Genomic DNA, 22,933 nt, shown 5'->3' with positions numbered 1-22,933 from the left:
TATATTTTGCATAAATTTAAGTTTCGAAAATCCATTAAAACAAACGGTACTGGCGGCAGCCAAACAATTCTTCAGGGTATGTAGCTTCTGAAGAGGCTCTAAATTCAATCGGAAAGGTTAACTAGGAAGTGAGTGGTTGGCACTCTGATCCACTCCGTGCCACTGAAGATCAGCAAAGGTGACGATGATGATGGGTTGAGGTGTCGAGAAGATGTGCGCAGAAGTATTTCCGTGCTTAACTCCACCGGAAAATCAACGCGTCATCGGTTGAGAATTTCAATCCAGAAATTAACAAGAGGTCATCACTGAAAGTCGGACTGTACCACCTGTGGATATGGATACCGAGATTGAATCAAGTCCATGGCAAGTGGCAGCAATGCGGATGCGGAATACTGTTACATGCGTGGGGCAACTCGATCTCTCGCCTCTCCACTCGTCATCGCAACGGCCTTGGTATCGTCATCGGATCAGATCGGTTTCCAGAAGCTAAAGTGCTAAAGCCAACATGGAGATGCTCTGGCCGTGACAAAGGTCTCTAATTAAAATAAATGACAATTTGTTGTTTTGGGAAAACTGATTTATGGTTTCAGGTTCTGGCGATGGAATTCCTTTTTCAAACGGGGTAAGTCTACATTTTTTTAAAATCTTATTTTAAGTGCTCTAGATACTAAGTAGAGAAATCTAGTTTAAGTCTAATCAGAAGACATTAATCATAAATCAATATTCGCTGCTAATTAATTTTTGGAATACATATTTTAGCAAATAAACAAACAAGTTATCTTTTTAATTTTTTCATAAATGATTGATGAAAAAATTAAATCACTTAGGCCAAGGAAATTAAGAGGGTTAACTATTAAGGAAATATAAAAATTGGCTATAAGAACTGGCTTTTGTTTTTTATGTGCCATCATGATTAATCCTTTTACAAGCCCCTTCAACTTGGAAAAATACCTCTCACCACATATAGAGCACAACAATGAAAATCGCAACCTACGAGTTCGCCGTTTCTGCAGTCATCTGATGTTGACCAGGCCAGCAAAAAGCACGTGACCGAAAGCAGAGATGGCTCATTAAGTTCGCAAGCCGGTTTCTGATTGCTATTCTGAAGTAACTCTGAGGCGGCAACTCCATCACATCCTGTGGCCAGTTGGCGTCAAGGTCACTGGAACACGCCAAAAACCACAGCAACCTCCAGGCGGCAAGGATGAGAGGGAAATTTACGACAGAGTTTTATTGGCAACCCGGCGAGCCATTAAAAAGTGAACTAATGAGACATTTAGCGGCAAAGTGTTTGGGCCTAGAGGGGAAGAGTGTCTTTAATAGCCAATTTGGCTTAGATTGCGTTCAATTCAATGCAAGACATCGCAACATTGATGGCCCAAACAGACTGCAAATTATGTTTCGCGGGCCAGGCCGAGTGGCCACCAACGCAGGCCCACAATTGCATACAAATTGGATCATCACACCGGGAGAGACAATTACAAGCAATATACAGTTTCATAGATTGTAGGATTGCCATTTCTCTCAGTGTATTTGAATAAAAGTCGTCGTCTTGGACAACTTCCGACAATACCGAAAATTATATTGGGCAATTGAAGGCGGAGCACGTCTCCGCCGATGGACGATCATGTATGCTGGCTGGCACTCGGCCAGGTGGGCCACCTGAAGAAGCGACCAAAAGTAGCTTCAGACAGAATGTCCCCGAAAAGAGCACGGATATGGGCACGAGCTATATAAGCTACTGACTGGGCTGGAAATGAACATTATCGCTCAAGAGCTTTAGACAAAATCAACCAACCAAGCAAAATGTACAAGTTTGTAAGTTTCCGTTCGAAAGGATAACTTCCCCATAACCAGGATGCTATAATGTTTATATTCCTTTGTTCCCAGCTGGTCATCGCCGCCCTCATCGCCTGCTCGGCCGCCAAACCTGGAGTGGTAGCTCCCCTTGCCGCCCCTCTGGCTGCCCCTCTCGCCTACGCCAACGCTCCTCTGTACGCCGCTGGTGGCAGCAGCCAGGTGGACGTCCGCAACAACTACGACGGCACTCTGTCCTCCTACACCACCGCCCCCTTTGAGTTCACCGCTCCCTACTCCAGCCGCTACGTCTCCGGAATCCCCGCTGCTCCCGCCGTAGTGGCCAAGTACACCGCTCCTCTGGCTGCCCCAGTGGCCGCTCCTCTGGCTGCCCCAGTTGCTGCTCCTCTGGCCGCTGCTCCCTACACCGCCGCTCCCTTGGCTGCTGCCTACTCCGCCCCTCTGGCCGCTGCTGCTTACTCTGCCCCTCTGACTGCTGCCGCCTACTCCGCCCCGCTGGCCGCTGCCGCTTACTCCGCCTACCCCTACGCCTCCCCCTACCTGGCCTCCCCTTACGCCGCTCCCCTTGCTGCCGCTGCTCCCGCACCAGTGGTTGTCTAAGGAAACATCCCCTCAAATGCGCAAAAATATAGACAAATCTTAAAAAAATGAATAAATAATTATCGAAATAAAAAAATCTTTTAAAAAATGTGTATTATATTGATGATGTCTAGACAGTTTATTTATAGTATGCCTAGAATTAACAGGATACAAAATAAAAAATGCAATAATCAAGTAACTTCGAATGGATCCAAGGAGTATTATGTATTCTTTTATCATAGAAATGCCAAAAATTCTATAAGACAGATCACATAATAATTCCAACTGTTCAAAATTAAAACTTTTGTAACACATTTTCGCCAATATCTCGCTCTTTTCTTAACCGATTGAAAATCGAAATACCATTAAACCAAAACAGGGCTATAATCTCCTTCACTCTGTAAATTTAATTAAAATTTAAGACATTGAAAGCTTTTAAGGGTTTTGGCCAACATTAAATAACGAATGATAAAAATTAATGTCAAAAGTTTTTTTTGATACACTTTATAGCGAATATTATGGCCATTTTGCATATTTAAGACTACCGATCGAAAAACTGAATACCATTTATGAATCGGAGAACTTTTCCCCTTCTATCTGCATAAAAATATCGGAAAAGTGAAACGAAAAAAATTTGGACCATTTTTTGGCCCAAATCATGATGGTACCCCTTTAAAAAATTTCGAAAAATGGGTCCAAATTTTTGTTGCCAGGTTTTGATGGGGAATGATGCTACTCGGAGTTCTGAGATCGGGAAGGTATAACATTTATCGATCTTCCAAGTATTGGCCAAGTTATGCAGATTTTCTTACCAGGAAAATTGAAAAGCTGGACCAGCGTTTCTAATGTTTTTTTATTTTCCCTAAATCTTAACTTTCTATTCAGTTTTTAGCGAATATCTTAACTATTTTGAAACCGATCGAAAAACGGAATACCATTTATAAATCGGAGAACTTTTCCCCTTCTATCTCCATAAAAATATCGGAGAAGTGAAACGAAAAAAATTTGGACCATTTTTTGGCCAAAATCATGATGGTACCCCTTTAAAAAATTTCGAAAAATGGGTCCCAATTTTTGTTGCCAGGTTTTGATGGGGAATGAAGCTACTCGGAGTTCTAAGTTCGGGAAGGTATAACGTTTATGGATCTTCCAAGTATTGGCCAAGTTATGCAGATTTTCCTACCAAGAAATTGAAAAGCTGGAATAACGTCACTGACATTTCTGGTCATTTTACCAAAATAAAAGCCAGAAAGGAGACACAATTTTTATTGGCCAACAAAGTGGTTGCCAATCAATTGTTAAAGGTAAACATAAATATAAAAATTCTCTATTAAAAAATAAACAATACAAATTTGTGAGAGGCATACCGAGCCATCAAAGAATTTTTTTCTAAGCAACATTAAAAAGAAGAACAAACCGGGTAAAATTTTAATGAACCCATAAATTCGGAAATTATGTTATTCCTAATGAGTGCCTATAATGAATGATTTTCAATCATCAAATTCAAGTCAGAAGACTAATATAGAAAGGCAAATACCCAAAATGTATAAATAGAATATGTTTTCTCTAAATATAAATAAATTTGTTAAATTCCCTTTAAGAAAAATTGAAGCCAAGCTTAATCCCATATCAACATAAATTTTGGGGTGATTGCGTTGCCACCTAAAGCGCAATCGGTTATTATTTACGATCGAAACAATATTTATGGGTTATCATAATCATATTCCGCTTTTGGAAAATCTGTCAATGCCTGGGCTAGGTTTGGCTTCGGCTTGGCTTATGGTTTGGTTATATAATCATGGGCCGTGCTTTCAAATCGGCCAAGAAGTTATTGCCCCTCAGTCGATGGCAGTCACGACACTGCTGACCAACTAAATCGGATTGGGTTGCCTCACCCAAGCCTCACAGCCAGCCCATCCAACCACCAACCCATAAAGACCCATGAAAGTGAAGAAAGGCAAGTGCAAGTCTTTGATTGAAGAGCCCGCTCAATTTCCCTATAAATATTAATAGCTTTGGACAATGGAGAGACATTGAACGTCGAGCCAACAGGTCGAGCACATCGATCGCGAGGCTAATCCTCTTCAGAAACCAAAGACACTCCCTCTCCAAGCAAGATGTGGCAACTGACCTGGGTGAGTTCAAGGAAGTCGAAAGGTTAGGACTTAATTGAACTGAAATTTAATTTTTAAACAGGCCTGTGCCTTCGCTTTCCTCCTGGTGGGCAGTGGGGCTAAGCCCTCGCACCACTTCAACCACCACTTTGACCACTTTGGTGGACATCATCATCTGAACCACCTGGAATCCCTGCACGCTCTGCCGCACCACTTGGATTATGCGGTGCAGGAAGCGGTCCTTCCACCCCCAGCTCCTTTGCTGCCCGGTGTGGCCCCGGCTCCTGCTTTTGCTCCAGCACCACCACCGGTTTATGGGCCTCCACCACTAGCAGCACTCCCTGCACCTGAACCGGCTCCTGTTTTTGCTGCAGCTCTTGGCCCTGCCTTTGCTCCAGCTCCTACGCCAGTTTTTGCTCCAGCTACTACTCCAGTTTTTGCTCCAGCTCCTGCTCCGGTCTATGCTCCAGCTCCTACACCTGTCTTTGCTCCGGCACCTCCTGCTCTGGCCCCTGCCTTTGCTCCTCTTCCTGCTCCAGTTCCAGCACCACTTCTGCCCAGTCCTGCGCTCCTCCCAGCTCCTGCACCACTTCTCCCGGCTCCAGCACCACTTCTTCCAGCACCAGCCCCACTTTTGCCGGAGCTGCACCTGCCCACGGTAACCCACCAGGTGCTGCCACCAGTTCTGGAGGCCGTGCCCTTTGCACCCACCTACCGAGCCATCCCAGGACCCAAAACCACCACCACCAAGGTCTCCGTCGGATACCTTTTCCCGAAGGTGCTGGCCAAGCCCCACCTCCACCTGAAGGCGCTGCCCCTGAAGTTGAAAGCCCATCACCACCCGCTGTTAGGAATATTCTAAGATGGTCCAAGAACCTTACCAAAGAGTCATCAAAGTCATGTAGAAAATGTAAAATAATCAATAATCAAATAGAAACTATTTATCGAATAATTATAGTAAAACGAAACAAAGTATGAAAATAATGTTTAAAATTTATTTAAAGGAAAAGTGGGATTTTCCATATTAATTGTTAATTTTTCCACTATAATAGGATAGGTTTTGAAAATAATAAAATGAAAATGACGTAGAAATGATCAAATCTTGGCTGCAACATAAAATTAGCCAAAAGAAACATAACTGATATCTGATTCAGTCTCTCATTACGAACCAGACGCGTCGTAATGCCGCCAAATGGGGTCTCAGTTATTCAGCAAACACTTGTAAGAGTAAAGCCACAAATATCGGGCTAACACAGATACACTCGTTGGCCAGACGCTGAAATGTTGTTAGTGAATTTCCAACTGCACGCAACAAGAAATCAAATCAGAAATTCCAGACACAGGCCCGGCCCAAACACGCGACAATTGTTGGTAAAAAAAAGTTAACAAAACCGAAACAGAAACATGGCCCAAAGAGTGGTATTTCAATTAAATGATTTAACCAGGCGTCGGTCGGGGTGGCACGTATTTTGGACAAATAATTACGAACTCATCAGCCCGTCAGCCCAACCACCCACTCGCATTGGCCAAAAAGACAAAAACAAAACTGTCATAAGCTGGTCAAAACGAAATCTTGCCCAATCCCTAAAATAAAGTGGCTTGGGCTAGGTTATGGTCGGGAATTGCGTGCAATTATGAAAGTTTTCGGGGGCGTTCGACGTAAGAGGTAACCAATTGATTATTAAGTACAGCGATCCACCACCAATCGCCTAAAAATAAACCCAAAATCAAAAACAAAAAAACGCCCTTCATCAAGTCCGAATATAGAAAGTCTTCCAAGGTGTTTTCGTATGCCCGACCACGGATGTTCCAAAGGGTTGCAGAATTATAAAAGCATTGCCCATCGGTCAGTTGGATATCACAGCTCGATCTGCCTTCAAGCTAAACACACCCAAGATCCTAATCCTCAATCCAAGCAAGATGTTCGCCAAGATTGTGGTGAGTTTCGCAGGATGGCACTAGCCAGGAATCGCTCCAGGATTATCCTAATTTTCGGATATATTTTCTTCCAGCTCGTTGCTCTGTGCGTGGCTTCTGCCCAGGCTGGTCTCCTGCCCTTCCATGCTCCAGCTCATCTGGCTGCTCCTCTGGCTGCCCCTCTGGCCGCTCCTCTGGCTGCTCCTCTGGCTGCTCCTCTGGCTGCTCCTGTTGCCACTGCTCCTGTTGCCACTGCTCCTGTGGTTGCCCCCTACGCCTCCAGCTTCAACGCCCATCGCATCAACCACGCTGTGGCCTACCCAGTGGCTCCCGCTCAGGCTCCAGTTGCCTTCGCCGCCCCCGTTCCCGCCCCCCTGCCTGTGCCTGTAGCTGCTCCCGCTCCAGTAGCCTTCGCCGCCCCAGCACCCGCTCCAGTGGCTTTCGCCGCCCCAGCTCCTCTGCCAGTGGCTGCCCCTGCTCCAGTTGCCTTCGCCGCTCCCGCCAAGATCCCATTCGGTCTGCCCGCCATTGCTGCTCCGGCTCTGGCTCCGGCTGCTCCTGCTCTTGCTGTGGCCCCTCCTAAGGTAGCCTTCGCCGCCCCTGCCCCGGTGGCTGCTCCTCTGGCCGCCCCTCTGGGATTCGCCCCCGCCCCGGCGCCAGTTGCCTTCGCTGCCCCCGCCAAGTTCGGATTCGCGCCTTTCGCCGCTCCTCTGGCTGCTCCCGCGCCTCTGGCTGTGGCCCCCAAGTTCGCCGCCCCTGCCCCCTACTTCTTCTAAGGAGTTAGCCCAAGGATCACTCAGCATCAACACCCTTTCATCCGTCCTATTAGCTTGTAGGCCTTAGTCCCAATTTTCATCCCTAGAGAGCACAATGTTTGGTGAATAAACAATGAATTTTTAAATTTAGTAAAAGGGTTTTATTGATTTTGGATCTGGGAAAATGGGATTATGAATAAGTTTCTTTATATTTAATCTTTAACCTAGTATTTCTTTAAATCTTAAAGGTAAGTTAGTATTCTCTCCTAGAACCTTTTGTGCTTCACATGACCAATCCGCTGGAAAAGTGGAACATGCTCATAGGGAGTATGTGAGATGGGTACAGAATCGTAGGTGACATGGGCGATTTTGGTGAGAGGTGCCACAATGGTGTAGCCGGGATGTTGTGCCAGCTCCTCAGGTGTGGCAGCCACCGGCAAGGGATGGTGATAAATCACAGGCTGATGGTAGATAACCGTGGCAGCAAGGCTCACACCCATCATCAGGGAAAACATAATGAAAACCTTAAAAATATAGATTATAGATTGAAGTTAAAGTGAACTCTAGGGGGAGTGCTCTTCGAAGCTTGCCTTGAACATTCTCTGGTGCTATTCTGGATCCGATTGAACTTGGACTAAGCCGCGGCCAGTCGAAGGCCAATCAATTTATAGGCTCATCCGGACAGTTAGCAACCGGTTGACACTCCCCCGGTCCCAGGTGCATTTCCACGGCTACTGGGAACCAGTTGCAACATCTCCGCCATGGATCTCCCACTACCGACTGTCTCGGCCCTGCCGTGGTCCCCTTTGCGGAGAAACCCGTTTTCAAGTTCAAGTTTAAAGCGTCGAAGACTGTCGCTGAAGAGTCACTGACTCTTTTGTGCACTTAATTATGGCTTAATGTTGTTGTTTTCATTTTACATTTCTCTGTTTTTATTTATTTTTTGGTTGTTTATAGGTTGTGAGTTAGTTGGTCGCTTGTCTCTCGGTCTCTGGCTTTGTTTCCCCGTTTTTATTGTCTTTGAAACTTTTAATTATTTAAATGATTATGCAATCTTGGCGTTTTCGTGCTATTTTTATGAAGCTTGCCTTTTGGAGGTGTTAAGAATTGATTAGTTTGGCTTTTGTGTCTTTATAATCGCGGCATGTTGATTATTTTAGGGCATACCCTTGATCAAAGGTAAATGGGGGCTCTAAGATAAGCTAATTAAAGTCAACTAAACCAGTTTAGAGAGTGTTACCTGACCACTCAAAGGTTGACTTTTTTAAAAGTCTAGTCTTCAACTTCTCTGGCACATTGACCCCTTTTAGAGAAAAAATAGCAGTTCTGAGTCAAAACATATGACTCCAAAAGGCCACCCACAAGATCTAAGCTGCCCACAGGCCATAGACAAAACTGGAACTGGAACTATTGTAAACTGGTAAATGCCAAACTCGATTGCAGATTATACAATGAAGGCCCAAAAGGCAAAGCCCCAGCCACCGCCCAAACAGGTGTCAGTCTGTGGCTTAATTTCCCGCAGCCACTAAGGATGGCTTTGTGGCAAGCTGCTTAAGTAACTCGGCCAACTTGTCCCGCGAATAAGATCTACAATGTTGCACTGCTCATTAGATCATCGATGTCCATCTTGGGGATGTAATTCACTGCACTCGGGACTAATATAAAAGAGCCATGTCCGCAGAAGTGACAGCAACACAATTGGATCGGCTTGGAGAGTGACAGCAGGAAAAATACAAACAGCAGGATGTTTCAAAAAGTAAGTAGGGGCTTCAAAGGATATCTAAGGACTGAAAAAAGAGAATAACAAGTTCCAAATATTTAACATAAATAGGATAAGCAAATGGATATCAATTATTTTAGAATATATTTTATATATTCCACTTTCAGCTAACACTGATGACCCTTCTCTGCCTGGCTGTCAGTTGCCTGGCAGCTCCTGCCCCCGAACCAGCTCCAGAGCCCGCTCCTGCTCCGGCTCCTTCGCCCAGCATCGGCTTGGGCTTGGGCCTGGGACATGGCTATGGCTATGGAGGAATTGGCTTGGGACTGGGTCTGGGACTCGGTGGCCACTATGGCGGATACCACGGCTTGGGCCTGGGCCTGGGCTACCACGCCCCCATCATCTCCAAGACCATCATTGGCAAGAGCTATCTGGGCGGCTACGGACTGGGTCACGGCTATCTGGGAGGCTATGGACACGGTCTTTACGGACATGGTCTGGGTCTGGGATATGGTCTGGGCTATGGCTATGGTCATGGCTGGTAGAGAAGCAATGTCATCCAGAGCCATAAAATGGAACTCAAGTGGAGTCAAGGCGAGCGTGCAGCATGTGAGAGTTTGCAGTGAAGTACATCAAAAAAATTACCGATAGCCTTAATCAGTCAATCACTCAGCAAGTCAATAAATCAATAAAACCAAAAAACACTGAACAAAATTCTGTAGTAGAAATTAATAGAATAAATATTAAGAAGCTTAAGCCTTGTAATCAGTTCAATAAAAAGTCGTTGTTTTAAATTCAAACGATATATATTTTTAACTCAAACTCACTTTTTAGAAATTGGGTTTTAGTTTTTCTTTTGTACAATTTTCTCCACTTTGTCTCTGTCTCACTCCACCTCCTTCTCTCCGGCTCTTGAAGAGGAAACATTGATGAGGGGATTACCATCCATGGGCCAGTCCAAGGGCAGGAGCAGCCAGGGCGGGACTAACAATGGACTTGTAGCCCAAACCCAGAGGGGCGCCCAAAGGAGCAGCCAGAGGAGCGTGGGCCAGACCGAGAGGAGCATGGGCGTAGCTCAGAGGAGCATGGGCCAGAGAGGGCGAGAGAATCCTAGGTCCCAATCCGTAGGCGGAAATGGCCGGAGCAGCCAGCGGAGCATGGGCCAAGGTGGGGGAGAGGATCCTGGGAGCCAGTCCGTAGGAGGCGATGGATGGACCGGCCAGGGCGTGTCCGTAGGAGATAGCCGGAGCGGCGGCGGCCAGGGGCAGAGCTGGGCCAGCCAATCCTCCCAGGTATCCTGGAGCGGCGGCAGCGCTGGCCAGGCAGAAAGCGGCAAACACGAACTGCAGATGAACGAAATATCCAAGAAGTCAATCAAGGACCTTTAAAGGACCTTAGAGAACCACTTACGTATTTGAACATTTTGAGTTTCGTTGATCTCGTCACAAGAACACAAAGCTGAATAATGCCGCTGAGTGGGGCACAAATGCTTTTATAGCCCAAAGACCTGGCCAAAATGTTGCACGAGAACGGATCCAAGCTGGAGACCCGAGATCTGGCCCAGAGACTTTGCCAAATGCACTTTTACTTTTGTTCGCCGGAGAGGCCAAAACCAAATCAGAGGCCCAGAGAGCGACATGCAAAGCTGGCCGGTCGGGTATCGAGATGGAAATCGCAACCTGGACTCGCCAGAGAACCGCCTTGCCCCGCCCCAGACAACGCGGATGTGTGCATGGGTTCAGACTTGGCTTAATACCCTTTCCAAGAGGTTTCGGCAATTTAAAATGGTTTAAATCAAGGTAATCCTTCAGATACTTCTACAAATGATAGTTACTAAAATAGAATCATATAATTTTTAAAACAATACTTCCCCATCCATGATCTAGAACTAGGTGAGAGGCAAGAGTATTGCAACTTCAATCCCAACATCCAAGTTACAATTTTGATTTTGAATAATTTCTGATAAATTCGCTTTTCGTCTATTTACCCAAAGCCGGAGACAAGGTGTGTGTGAGAAAAACTTAAATTGCATTTTGTTTGTTGCCATTTTTGGGTTCTTTTATTTTCGTGCTCAGTTCGGCTAACAAGTTTTTTCCGCCCAGCAATTGAAATCATTTAAATAAATTGCATCGAATGCGTGCTGGTAGAAATTTTCACAGCCAATGCTTATAAGCATTCAGAGCTTAAGTCTTAATTACAAAATAGGGGCCGCCCCAGAAATTGGGCGTGGCATGCACACACCTGTGCGTAAGACCCGATCCAATAAACCGGACCCACTCGAGTTCGTAATATCGTAAAATGTGGGCCAACTCAACACACGGACTTAGAACAATAACCGATCGATGAGTCCAGGGGCGTGGGCAAGGTCGTTCTAAGTAGTGAGCTTGGGGGGCGATGGAGTGCACACTACGCCTCTGGCGGAGTTAGCTGGCAAGTGTTTTTTCCAATACCGTGCCACCATAACTCATATCACAGCCCAGTCACAATGCCGAGGGAGCTTTTGGGGCTGCCAGTTAATTGCCAGCGACCCACTCTATGAATAATTTGAGAAAGCGGCCTTTTACGCAAGCCCAAAGCACTTAACACTTTCAGGGGGGAGGCACTGTGGCGGGGAAGGCACAGGGGCTGCCCCAGCACTTGTTCAAGTCCCCGCCCTGCAGACCAGAGTCCCCACCCATTAAAGCATGCAAGGAGTTAACCCTCCAAGGATTTTAAGTAATTAAGGGACTTTTTATAGAAGCAGATAATGCTATATATATTTTTTATTTTATTAAGCATTTTTAACCAATATTATTTAAAATTATGATAAAAGACTATTAACTGGAACTCTTCCATTTGCTAAATATTCCGCTTAAAAGTCCACAGCCCTACCTTGAAGCCCCATGAGCCACCAAAGAGTTAACGAATACGTCCAAGACCTCGTCCAGAAAAGCCTGCGGGCAAATGGAAAGGCAACAAGCTGGTGACAATAACAGGAGGCAGGAGGCGTGGGGCATGAGGCAAGTCGATACCTAGTAAGCCAGAGGCGAGGTACTAGCCAACTCACATGCGTAACTCACAGGAGATTTGCATACGCCGTGTGGGCGCTTGATACTGGGCAAGTCGCACCGAAGTTCTCCGACCAATTCGACCGATTCGGCGGGCTGTAAATCAAACTTGCCAAGCATTTCAATTAAGAGCCTCCCGAGATCCGGCTCGACTGCCGCCAAGTACTATCTACACAGTGCGAAAAATTGCTGCCAATTAATTTGGTGGCACTTGTGCAACGCAGCGATTTAATCAAAATGCAATTTATTTGGCACCCAAGTTGAAATTCGAGCGCTCTTTGATCGGGTTTTTTATTGATGTCTCCGCAAATTGATCGCAGCAAGTTCTGATCGCCCATATTATCGTCTCAATGCTCCGCAGTCCGGAGTCCAGACTCCGGGCCGACAGTGTTCAACTGTCAATTAGACAAGATTGTTGTAATCGCATGAGCAGTCAGTTATCAGCAGGAGGTAATTATATAGGCATACTACTACTATGTATGTAGGCTTAGAACTATCCATGTTTAGATTACCATGTATGCTAAATAAATATGCCTGAGGATGGAAATTAAAACGTGTTGGAGATTGGCAAATACTCTTTTTTAAGTCAGACTTTTAAGGTTACTATGAACTGTTTTTTACAATATTTTAACCCAAAAAGCATTTAACGATTAGATTCATTTATTAATCAGTAATTTAAAGAAATATTCTAATATATTTTTCTATATATAATATCATTCAAGACAGAATAAAGTTATCTACTCTCTGATGAAAAAAATGAAACACAACTCCTTAACTACCAATCACTATTATAATATATTCCAGTTCTAGCTCGTTCACTAATTTTAAGTCAATTAAGTAAATATACATTTAACAATTCAAAACTACCAAGTACACCCAAGGCAATTAAGCCCAAACCCCCTCTTTTTAAATAAAATGCACCTCATTTCCTCGGAAACTCATTCTGTTGCCTGGGAAACAAAATGTTAAAAGAAAACTTTAAAGGCTTCGGTAATTATAAGTCGCCTCGTGTTCGCGTGGGGCGTGATCTTATTAAAGGGGCGTGACCATCTAGACAAAAGAGCAGCGTTAAAATTTTAATTTAATTTCCCGACAAGTAAATTAGCCCCGAAGAACTACACATACACTTGCAGGTGGGCGTTGGGGGGCCTTTTTTAACAGGCCGGGGCGTGACAAAAGACTCGATTTAATTTGCAAAAACTTAGTCTTTGCTAAATGTCGGTTGCTTGATTTGATTTTCATACTTTTGCCGCTGCGGTTTCACGTGGCGTATGATTAATGCCAAAGTGGCACTGGCAAACGGTGAGGAGAGGTGGGCTGATTGAGGCGTGGCCTGACTGCGTTTATTGATTGTTTGCGATTAAGAAAATGCAATTCCAGCGGCGCCTTTTAATTGCGCGCAATAGCTGCAATAGCACTGTCCGGCAAGCATCGACCTCTGAGCCGGGACACACGCAATTTCCAATTAAAATGATAAACACTGCCGCGAGCTGGCCACACAGGGTCGTTGCAAAAAGGGGGCTTGGGACAACGTTGTAAAGGGGGGTGTTGGACAGGGGCGTCGATGCGCCGGGTTTTGTGTAAACAAAGCTCAAGGATTACGCCGCAGAACGTGGCATGAAATGTCGATGAACCGGAATAAACAAGCCACCAGAAGTGGGCTGAGGATACCCTTTCCAGGTCCAAGGAATTATTTTTTATCAAAGTCTATTAAAGGAACTATTATATTTTAAATTTGCTATAAAAAGAAGGTAACAGTTTGTATTAAATTCTATTGTCAAACTCATTCTAATCTTTTTTTGTAAGACTTGTAAAGTAGCTCTCTAAGTCGTTTTCAAAAATATAAATTAAAAAGAATCATACTTCAAAAACCCCTTCTTTCAACATCATGCTTAGTTGGTACTTCCCCCCAATAGAGTAAACCGAAATGGAAAAAAATGAATCTATAGTTTCTTTTCTCAGTTTGTCAGTGCGTGGGCCTGATGCATTGCGTTTTTATTTGTCTTTTCGTTCGCCTCGGGTCGTGTATCTGAATCTGTGACTGGGACACACATGCGGCATCTTGGCAGGATATGCTCCTCGCTCCTTACTTCTTCAGGACAGCTGCGACGGGGGCAACGGGGGCAGCGGCATAGACGGCAGGATAGGCGGCGCTGTGCGCCACACTGTGGGCACTGTAGCTGCTGGCATAGGGAGCCACATAGGGAGCGTAGCCGGCGGTGTAGGCAACAGGGGCGGCACTGTAAGCCAGGGGCGTGGAGTAGGCCAAGGGGGCGTTGTAGGCCAAGAGGCCAGGAGTGGCGGTAACGGCGGCGAACAGGGCGCAAAGGACAACGGCGAACTGTGAGGAGTTTAAAAATTGTAATATCCTGTTTTGGGATACTTCACAAGGATTACTTACGAATTTCATCATTTTGCTGGTTTGGGTTGTGGTGACTCTGAAGCTAACTTCTGATTGATGTCTTTGCTCAGGCCTGTCACAGTTTATATAGTCAAACTCATAGTTAAATCCTTGAGAAGTTCCCCGAAGAAATAAACACTGCAAGCTAAAACATTTCTATCACGTAGCTTGGCCAAATCAGGGCCAGCAATTTCGGCCTTTTTACTAGCATACTTTAAATTGCTCCGATCATAGATTGTACGCATTCCTGAGACTCACAATTCCCCCCAAAGATTTCCGCCAGTGGCGTCAGCAGCTGCCTTCTGCGGATTGAATTATCATAATTTGCCACTTCGGCCCCCTCTTGCCACACTCGACGTGCGTGAATTGCCAACCATCTTGGCCATCTTCGGCGTCCGCCTCTGAGCTTGTTTCAATTGTCAGCCACTCGAACGCGCCGCTTTGCATTCTAATCAGAGATGCAAATAAAAATAGAAACGCTTTATCCGCCATCCGCAGCTCACTGCCCCTCCATGAAGGACGTCAGCGGATTGAACCCTTTGGCGAAGGTGAAGGCGACACTCGCTGCGAACCGAAGGGACTTGTAAACAAGGGATCAAGGGCTCTGCCAGTTCAATAAACCTGGAAACAAGTTGACCCCTTTAGTCCACAGTAAACAAGACCAAAACGGGCAAAAACAAAGTTTATCTGGTTGTACTCCAAAGCTCAAAGATCTCTTGGACAATAGAAAGAATTGTTTTTAATTTTAAACACTATTTAATTAGTACTATTTATTTTTTTTTGTATGTCAAAACAATATTTTTTTTTATATATAATAAAAACAAATTAAGATAATACCCATAATAAGTTTTATTATATGTATAATAGGCTGGAATTCTATTTGTTTTCATTAAGATATTTTAAAATATAACATAGAACGTATAAAACTGTTCTGTAGTTCACTAAAAAGAACATCAACTTAGAGCTAATAGAATTAAAAATATATGTTTATAGCTCGAAAACCTTTTACTTAAGGATACTTTAATTTAAAATAATATTTTACAAAAACTAAAGCAAATGCAATCAAACTGTTTACATTTTCCCAAAACCGAAAAGCCTAAAAGTATGTACTGTTTCGCCTTCCCCAATTAAAATTAAATATTTAATAAAAAATAACAATAAATTTTGTACGTTTGACGCAAAATGCAATATTTATTTCAACATATTTAATCCTTTCCTGTTTGAAGGTCCTGTTCCCATATTTTTACTTTCAGCAGCCAGAATTGGGTGGGTTAGAACGGGTACTGCCGAACTAGAAGCAGGGGTGTATAGATAGGCAGGGTTTTGAGTATATGAGGGGGATATCCTTGTTGCAGGTCCGATTCGGCAGTCAGAAATTCCGTGTCCTTGATCCTTTCTTAACGGTAGTAGGCGGCGTAGGGGTAGGCGGAGTAGGCAGAGGCGTAGGGATACGAGTAGGCGGAGTAAGCGGCGGCCACGGGGGCGGTGTAAGCGGCGGTGTAGGCAGCGGAGTACGGGGAGGCGGCGACCACAGGGGAGGAGTAGGCGCTGTAGGCGAAGGGCGTGGCCAGGACGGCAGGCTTGGCAGACACGCAGGCCACAATGGCGAACAGGCAAAGAGCGAACTATTGGAGATTGAAATCGTTAAGTAATCCTTTTTTAAAATCCAAGATCCTGTTGTTCTTACGTATTTGAACATTTTGAATGGGTTGTTGGTTGTGAACTGGTGGTTCTGTAGTACTAGACTGATATCTCCTAGACCCAGACCCAGGAATTTATATAGCAGGCAGAATCGGTCGAGAAAAATTCAGGCCCCAAGCCAAGCCACGAAAAACGAAGGTGATCCGGGAATTGGTATTCATAAGCCATTCTCAGATCGGTTCCAAGACCATTTCAAAAGCCAGCCAAGGGGAATCTTGAGCATTATGGCTTTGCACTTTTGGTTTCATTTTGTTTTCAATATATATTTTTAAAAGCGTGACGAAAAGCGAAAAACAAATCGATGGCAAGACCGTGTTGTGAATAGCAAGTATCCCTGGATATTGATCCATCCATCGGCCGACTCTTAGAGTGACCCACAAAAGCTGCCGGGTTTCGGGTTTGAGGCTTCAGAAGTTTATAAAGCTGGGTTCTCGCCCGAGGCTTGATTTCATTCTAACATATTTGCACAATCAGATCAGATCGCCGCCGATAACCATGTACAGGAAATTAGTAAGTCTGACGAGGTTCTCCGCGGAGAAGTCGATGCACCTGCTCCCCGATGATGAGCCGACGCCGTCGGTGATCATTTCAGGTGATCACCGTCCTGCTGATCCATCTGACAGCCGGAGGCGAGATACGGGATGCTGCCGAGGAGATCGATGTACCGCCTGCCCACCGGGCTGCCCCGCCACCTGCCCCACCTGCTGCGCCACTGGAACCTGCCCCACCGCCGCCTACTCTTGTGACCTCTGCTCCGCCTCCCAACTATCCGCTCTTCTTCCCAGCTGCGTGGCTGCCATTCGGACGTTACAGCGCCTCCATTCCCCCCCTGATTGTGGCAGGTCCTGTCTGAAAGGCCACCCAGCCCCGCGCCAAGGACCTTGTTGTCCCTCTTGTTGAAATGTTTTCATCCTGTTACTCATTTTTGTTATCGTCTGATTTGAATAAAATATATATTTAAATACGAGATGCATAATTATCTTCTCATTTCGCAACTTCTACGGAGTGAGATTCTAATGGACACCACGTGCTCGTCCTACGAAATCTGATGTGAGTCTGGCATCTATGGTTTCGGTGAGCGTATCATCTTTCCAATTTGCATATCGACGAAGTGACGCAAGTGCCTTGGTATTTATTTCCGCCTTCGAGATGGATGGCATTCCAGGTGGCAAGACCCGAAATGTAGGTGAACTTTCGTAACAGGAAATAATCGAAATTTAGGTGAATCTTCGTAACAGGAATAAAAGAGGAATTGGTGGTCATGTAACTAATTAGCATAATATTGGAATGGCACATAAGAGTCGTCTAGAGTATCCAAACGGAAGTGAATCGCTGATATTTTTGGATTAGGCAATAAGATTAGATGCCTTGGAAGTTGATATTCTAATTAGGATACACGGGTATTTCCTGCTTCCCCATAAAAGCTCAGTTCATAGAACTGAGAATTACGTAGGTCTTTTAGCTAATTGGTTTTGGATATTGGTTTCAGTATTATCTTTTCTTATGACTAGGAGGTATTACAATAGAAGTATTACATTTTTCAAAGAGTTAATCAATCAATACATTTTTTAATAAATATATAATATTTTTTGTAATATATAGATAAGATTTAAAAATACTCTTCAATACAAATAGTCTCTAACACAGTGAGTTCTAAACCAGAGTTACTTTGGACGCATTTTTGAGAATTTATTATGTTCTAGAATCTTTATTACATAATTTTAATTATTTTCATAATTAAATATTGATATACCTATTAGTAAAACTTTTGCAAACTGCCACGGCATAAATTATAAAGTAAAACTACGAAGATTATGAACCTTTTGTAAACTAAAATTGTGAATTAACCACATCATATCATTCAAGCATAAGAACATATCTCAAATAATAGATATTATGACTCTAAAGTTTTCTTAAAGAATATGGCAGACCCTATCACTTAGATATATCATTCCTCAAGAGTATTAACCCATAGTTCCCAACTAAAAAGTGGAGAAATTTATCTTGTAAATGTTTTTATTTCATTATGTTGTTCATTTTAATCCGTTTTCAAAGTCCTTTTCGTGGCGATCCACTTTACAAGACAGTGGTGTAGCTGGCGGTGTAGGGGTAGGCAGCATAGGGGTAAGCAGAGTAGGCAGCGGCCACAGGGGCGGAGTAAGCGGCAGCCACAGGGGCGGTGTACGCGGCAGCAACGGGAGCGGTGTAAGCGGCGGCAACCGGGGCAGTGTAGGCGGCGGCTACAACCGGTGCGGCGGCGACTCCGTTGAAGTTACGAGCCACATACTGGGAGCTGGTGGCGGTAACCACACCAGCAGGGGCAGCAGCAACCACAGGGGCGGCGGCCAGAACAGCGGGCTTGGGCTCGGCCGAGGAGCAGGCCACCAGGGCGCACAGGACAACGAGAGCGGACTGCAAGAAGGATAATCGATTAATGAGTATATCAGGTGTCCCGCAGGATCCTCTAGACACTCACCAGCTTGAACATGATTGGTTTGGATTAGTTTGATTTGAGCTAGCAAATTGGACTATGACTCGATTGGTTCGACCTGCAACTTTTATAGCAAAACCAGTCCGGGGAGGATGCTTGAATTTCTGGGCACACAATCGATTTGGGCGAATGATTCTATACCGCTTGCATGGGAATGCAGAGCGGCCTCTGGGGGGCTCCAATTTGCCGTTGCCGCTGGCTACGTGCCCGTCGCATTTTGGGAGGTCGATCGCGTCTACTGCGATGTAGTGTGTGGGACTTCATCTATTATTTCGGGCACGCAGCACATTGTGGGCCCATAAAAGTTGTCGCTGCAAGGTAACCACTGCCCAGTAGCCACTGGCTGTGATTGATGGCAACCAAACCCACTGACAGAGCTAATTGCCCCGCCGTTTTGACCATTTGATGATGAGTAACCTCCTGTGCCAAGAGTTGGCCAGAAATCAATGAAATGCCGCAAACAAATTCCAAATCCGATTGCGTTGCATCCGTTTCAAGGTTGCGTGGCGCATCCAACGCAACTACATTTATGCAATCGAATCCCACGCACGCGTCCACCAGATCCTCTCCGGCGATTGAAACATTCCGGGATTCTAATCGCTTTACGGTTTATACGCAATCGATGTCCCATAGCTGGCCACTGACCAAAACACTGGTTATGTATTTGCCAAAGGTCATCGGACTGACCCCTCCGATATGAAACTGACCATTTTCAAACTGCCCAAAGTTATCTCTGGCACATGGGGCAAGGCGGCTTTTTATTTTGCAACCAGTCAGAAGCGTGCCTATGTGCCGGCTAATCTTTGTGTGGCAAAAGTGAGGAGAAGTCGCCAGACAGAGGGAATTCTTTCAGATTATTTCTATTTGGGGAAAGAGTATTTCCATACCCTTTCATAAAATAGATCCTAAGGGCTGTAAGGAGAACTTCAGTCATTTAATCATACCTTTCCATATAATATATTTAAACATTTGTCATCTGGTTTTATATAATCTATAATAAAAGACACTTTATTTGAAATAAACCATCTTGGTTAGTGTATAAAATAAACAATACAAAGGACAGACCGACAATTTTTATCAGAATCCAGACATACGATGCTCGGCAACGGAAAGCTTCCAATCTGACTCGGCAGATATCTTCTAGTACATAATATATTATAATATTATATATAAGTAAAAATATAAGAATATATATGCATTATGGACTGCATTCAAAGAATTTGCATTGCGGCAATTTTCAGTTTGCCTTTTTAAGCGACGGCGTGCGGTTCGTTACCATGGTGTATATATTGCGCAGGATCTGGGCTACAGGCATTATCCTGGCCCTGAGTACCGTGAATGCCTGGGCCAATGGTGGGGACATACCCCTTCGGTGCGACGAATACGATCCGATGGTGGGCTACATGGATATTAACGAGGCCTATTGCACGGTCACCGGTTTCACGGTCACCCACAGCCAGAACGTGGTCATAAAAAACATACCGGCCGGCAACATGGTCAAGTTTATGAAATTCTACATGTCGACCCTGCTGTACATGCCCTTCCACCTATTCGAAACGTTTCCGTATCTGAAGACCCTAGATGTCTCGAACACGAATATCGTGGAGCTCACCCGAAACGCCTTCAGCGCGGCCAGCAATCTGACGGTATTGAATCTGTCCTACAACAACTTGACCTCCATTCAGACCTCGGTGTTCATTGGAGCCAATATTTTGATGCGACTGGATTTGTCCTACAACGAAATAGCCTCCCTCAGTGTCAACGCCTTTTGTGGCCTACAGACTATTAGTCAGATATTTCTAACTGGCAACCGACTGAAGGAGCTGCACAGCGACATCTTTAAGGATAACGAGTACCTAGAGAAGGTGTCCTTCGAGGGCAACATGCTAACCACCATTCAGCCGGAGGTTTTCCGAAATCTGCGCAGAATCAAGGAAGTGAACCTCTCGAATAACCAGCTGATCCTCATACACCCAGACACCTTCGCCGAGGCAGCCAGTCTGGAGAACCTAATGCTGTCCTACAATCAGTTGCAGAGTTTCAAGCTCACCGACAAGAACATCGTGCATCAGTTGCACTTGGACAACAATAATCTAACCACTTTGCTGGTCAATGCCACTCGATTCGTTCGTGCCAGCTACAATCGAATCTCCCAGCTACTGTTGTACCAGAGCCTGCACATCGAGAGCATGGATCTGAGGTCCAATAAGCTCACAAGTATCTCGAACCTCACCAACATAGCCTACTTAATGCATCTCGATGTTTCCGAAAACCCCATTGGTCCTTTGAACATAACCACCTTCAATCAGCTGAAGCGACTGCGGGGACTATCCCTAAGAGGAACTGGCATTCGGGAGCTGAAATTTGGAATGTTCTCCAAACAAAAGTACCTGGAGGAATTGGACTTGTCGTTCAACAACCTGACCAGCCTCAATCTGGACATGTTCGTGCCCTATCTGACGAACCTGAAGAAGTTCCTGGTGGACGGAAACGAGCTGACCGAACTTCAAGGAAATCGCACCTTCTCGGAGACCTTCCCCATGCTCCAGAAACTGGGAATTTCGAGGAATCGCTTTAACTGCTCCTACTTGCACCACCTGCTCATCCCACCATCGCTGGCCGAGTCGGTGTTGCTGAATATCGAGCCAGACAACAGCCTGGAGGAGACACCCCACATCCGGGATGTGTCCTGCATCAGTCAGTCCCAAACTGCGGTGAACGCCTCCTTCATGGCCGAGGAGTCCGTGCTGGAAGGTCACATCCAGACGCTGTCCAAGCAGCTGGAAATTGTGGGGGGCCACTCCAGGAATCTGGAACGCCACCTGGCCTTCATGGAGGTGTTCGCCTATGTCCTGGGAGCAGCGGTCCTCATCTGCCTGGTAGCCCTGGTCACTCTCCGGTATCTGAAGAATCGGCGATCGGCTCGCTACGACCGCAGCAGCATCGTCTTTCGTTCCACCGCCACAATGGATGCAAATCTCACCCTCACCAATGATTTGGCGTAATATTCATCTACAGGAACATTATTCTTCAATAATATTCATAAAAATAATAGTAATAATAATACATTATAATAATAATATGCATTTATCTTAAGTTAAAGTAAGGCTTATAGAATATTTAAGGACAACAATCACATTTTTTGATGAGACTAAGTTTGAGAAGTGAATCTGTTAGATTTATTTCCTACGATTTTTTTTATTAATTTTTCACTAAAAATTTAAAACTTCAATTCAATTTTCATTACATTTTGTAAGATTACCATCAATTTAACAACTGGATAAATTGCTAAATTTTAAAAAACAAACACGTCTAAATATAAAATGAAATTTTGATGAAAACTGTTTCTAAGACATATTTCTAATCTTTTTGATCTGATTTCATAATCATCCAAGTTATAAGTTTATTCTCTATATTTTAATGTAAAGTTATATTATAGAAATATAAGTTTTAAATAAACTCTTGAAAATGAAAAGCGAAACAAACCAGATACATGTGTATAATGTGTGCAATCTTTTTAAAATATATATAAAATTAAAAAAAAAGTCAAGGATCATTTATGGAAAAGACATACATACTCATGATAAAGTGAATGAAATGCGGAACAGTAATTGATAAAATACATGTGAGTTTGCTTGAAGGTTTTATCAAAAAAGAGACTTCCTGCCTGCCATTGAATTCTGATAAGCTTGAACTGCAAGACCTTGAAGCGAAGACAACAAAGTAATGGACTATCTATAAAAAATATTATAGACAATAAAAGAAACTCTTATTAAGTGTAGCATATCCTCATAGTTTTTCAATATCACAGAGAACTGAACTTCCCTAAAGTTCTTAACATTAAAAAAATGTAGTTTACTAAAAATAAACTATTAAAAAAAAAATAAAAATTTGGTTTTCGTTTCTATTAGTTATTTTATTATTTGATCATTTTTAATATTCAGTTATCCAGTCCATATCCAGTATTGAAACCTACTTCTTCAGCAGCAGAGGAGCAGTGTAGGGGGCAGCCACATAGGGAGACGCCACATAGGGGGATGCCACGTAGGGAGATGCCACGTAGGGGGAGGCCACGTAGGGAGAGGCTGCCACGTAGGGAGCTGCGAAGTTGCCGTGGTACTCCCGGGTGTAGACAGCCGCCGAAGGAGCAGCCACCAGAGGGGCGGAGTAGGCCAGGGGAGCCACGATTCCGGGCTTGGCGGCGACGCAGGCGATCAGGGCGAACAGGGCGACGGCGAGGAACTTGAACATCTTGGCTTGGTTGGTTTTGATTTGCTGAGTGACAAATGAAACTGATGCCGATTGCCGGATGGGCAGACCGTTTTATAGCTGGCCAGCTGTAGTACAAAACACCTACAATTAGCCTTGGCACTTGGGTATTTCTTGGCCC

The 22,933-nt window shown here is 44.6% G+C and overlaps 12 protein-coding genes across 12 annotated transcripts; 6 read left to right on the top strand and 6 right to left on the bottom strand.

Annotated features, from left to right (window-relative positions):
* Nucleotides 1–1,714: 1,714 nt before the first annotated feature.
* Nucleotides 1,715–2,447, top strand: LOC6493174 (cuticle protein 18.6). Its single transcript, XM_001957163.3, has 2 exons — nt 1,715–1,818; nt 1,891–2,447. Exons 1-2 carry the CDS (start codon nt 1,807–1,809, stop codon nt 2,416–2,418), a joined length of 540 nt encoding a protein of 179 aa, XP_001957199.2. The 5' UTR covers nt 1,715–1,806; the 3' UTR covers nt 2,419–2,447.
* Nucleotides 2,448–4,163: 1,716 nt separating this feature from the next.
* On the top strand, nt 4,164–5,484 carry LOC6493175 (extensin). Its single transcript, XM_032454870.2, has 2 exons — nt 4,164–4,532; nt 4,594–5,484. The coding sequence occupies exons 1-2, from the start codon at nt 4,515–4,517 to the stop codon at nt 5,371–5,373; spliced, it is 798 nt and encodes a 265-aa protein (XP_032310761.1). The 5' UTR covers nt 4,164–4,514; the 3' UTR covers nt 5,374–5,484.
* Nucleotides 5,485–6,338: 854 nt separating this feature from the next.
* Nucleotides 6,339–7,328, top strand: LOC116655810 (skin secretory protein xP2). Its single transcript, XM_032454202.2, has 2 exons — nt 6,339–6,449; nt 6,524–7,328. The coding sequence occupies exons 1-2, from the start codon at nt 6,432–6,434 to the stop codon at nt 7,202–7,204; spliced, it is 699 nt and encodes a 232-aa protein (XP_032310093.1). The 5' UTR covers nt 6,339–6,431; the 3' UTR covers nt 7,205–7,328.
* Nucleotides 7,322–7,917, bottom strand: LOC6506807. The gene is made up of 2 exons (XM_032454203.2): nt 7,774–7,917; nt 7,322–7,707 (listed from the first exon to the last, which is right to left on the bottom strand). The coding sequence occupies exons 1-2, from the start codon at nt 7,780–7,782 to the stop codon at nt 7,450–7,452; spliced, it is 267 nt and encodes an 88-aa protein (XP_032310094.1). The 5' UTR covers nt 7,783–7,917; the 3' UTR covers nt 7,322–7,449.
* A 920-nt stretch (nt 7,918–8,837) lies between these two features.
* Nucleotides 8,838–9,697, top strand: LOC6493177 (keratin-associated protein 19-2). Its single transcript, XM_044714508.1, has 2 exons — nt 8,838–8,939; nt 9,071–9,697. Exons 1-2 carry the CDS (start codon nt 8,928–8,930, stop codon nt 9,446–9,448), a joined length of 390 nt encoding a protein of 129 aa, XP_044570443.1. The 5' UTR covers nt 8,838–8,927; the 3' UTR covers nt 9,449–9,697.
* On the bottom strand, nt 9,691–10,367 carry LOC6506806 (cuticle protein 10.6). The gene is made up of 2 exons (XM_001957168.4): nt 10,314–10,367; nt 9,691–10,246 (listed from the first exon to the last, which is right to left on the bottom strand). The coding sequence occupies exons 1-2, from the start codon at nt 10,323–10,325 to the stop codon at nt 9,842–9,844; spliced, it is 417 nt and encodes a 138-aa protein (XP_001957204.1). The 5' UTR covers nt 10,326–10,367; the 3' UTR covers nt 9,691–9,841.
* Nucleotides 10,368–13,899: 3,532 nt separating this feature from the next.
* On the bottom strand, nt 13,900–14,457 carry LOC116655791. The gene is made up of 2 exons (XM_032454129.1): nt 14,352–14,457; nt 13,900–14,291 (listed from the first exon to the last, which is right to left on the bottom strand). Exons 1-2 carry the CDS (start codon nt 14,361–14,363, stop codon nt 14,037–14,039), a joined length of 267 nt encoding a protein of 88 aa, XP_032310020.1. The 5' UTR covers nt 14,364–14,457; the 3' UTR covers nt 13,900–14,036.
* Nucleotides 14,458–15,518: 1,061 nt separating this feature from the next.
* LOC6506804 (pleckstrin homology domain-containing family B member 2) lies at nt 15,519–16,144 on the bottom strand. Its single transcript, XM_001957170.4, has 2 exons — nt 16,039–16,144; nt 15,519–15,976 (listed from the first exon to the last, which is right to left on the bottom strand). The coding sequence occupies exons 1-2, from the start codon at nt 16,048–16,050 to the stop codon at nt 15,749–15,751; spliced, it is 240 nt and encodes a 79-aa protein (XP_001957206.1). The 5' UTR covers nt 16,051–16,144; the 3' UTR covers nt 15,519–15,748.
* A 294-nt stretch (nt 16,145–16,438) lies between these two features.
* On the top strand, nt 16,439–17,019 carry LOC6493178 (leucine-rich repeat extensin-like protein 3). The gene is made up of 2 exons (XM_001957171.3): nt 16,439–16,562; nt 16,645–17,019. The coding sequence occupies exons 1-2, from the start codon at nt 16,548–16,550 to the stop codon at nt 16,903–16,905; spliced, it is 276 nt and encodes a 91-aa protein (XP_001957207.1). The 5' UTR covers nt 16,439–16,547; the 3' UTR covers nt 16,906–17,019.
* Nucleotides 17,020–18,050: 1,031 nt separating this feature from the next.
* LOC6506803 (vitelline membrane protein Vm26Ab) lies at nt 18,051–18,687 on the bottom strand. The gene is made up of 2 exons (XM_001957172.4): nt 18,529–18,687; nt 18,051–18,464 (listed from the first exon to the last, which is right to left on the bottom strand). Exons 1-2 carry the CDS (start codon nt 18,538–18,540, stop codon nt 18,129–18,131), a joined length of 348 nt encoding a protein of 115 aa, XP_001957208.1. The 5' UTR covers nt 18,541–18,687; the 3' UTR covers nt 18,051–18,128.
* A 1,106-nt stretch (nt 18,688–19,793) lies between these two features.
* LOC6493179 (toll-like receptor 6) lies at nt 19,794–22,427 on the top strand. The gene has a single exon (XM_001957173.4). The coding sequence runs from the start codon at nt 19,821–19,823 to the stop codon at nt 21,546–21,548; it is 1,728 nt and encodes a 575-aa protein (XP_001957209.1). The 5' UTR covers nt 19,794–19,820; the 3' UTR covers nt 21,549–22,427.
* Nucleotides 22,428–22,438: 11 nt separating this feature from the next.
* Nucleotides 22,439–22,881, bottom strand: LOC6506802. Its single transcript, XM_001957174.3, has one exon. The coding sequence runs from the start codon at nt 22,792–22,794 to the stop codon at nt 22,516–22,518; it is 279 nt and encodes a 92-aa protein (XP_001957210.1). The 5' UTR covers nt 22,795–22,881; the 3' UTR covers nt 22,439–22,515.
* Between the last annotated feature and the right edge of the window lie 52 nt (nt 22,882–22,933).

The sequence above is a fragment of the Drosophila ananassae genome, chromosome 2R, assembly GCF_017639315.1.
Source record: "Drosophila ananassae strain 14024-0371.13 chromosome 2R, ASM1763931v2, whole genome shotgun sequence".
NCBI lineage: Eukaryota > Metazoa > Arthropoda > Insecta > Diptera > Drosophilidae > Drosophila > Drosophila ananassae.
Note: the sequence above shows the minus strand (reverse complement) of the source record. Positions and strands in the feature narration are given on the sequence as shown.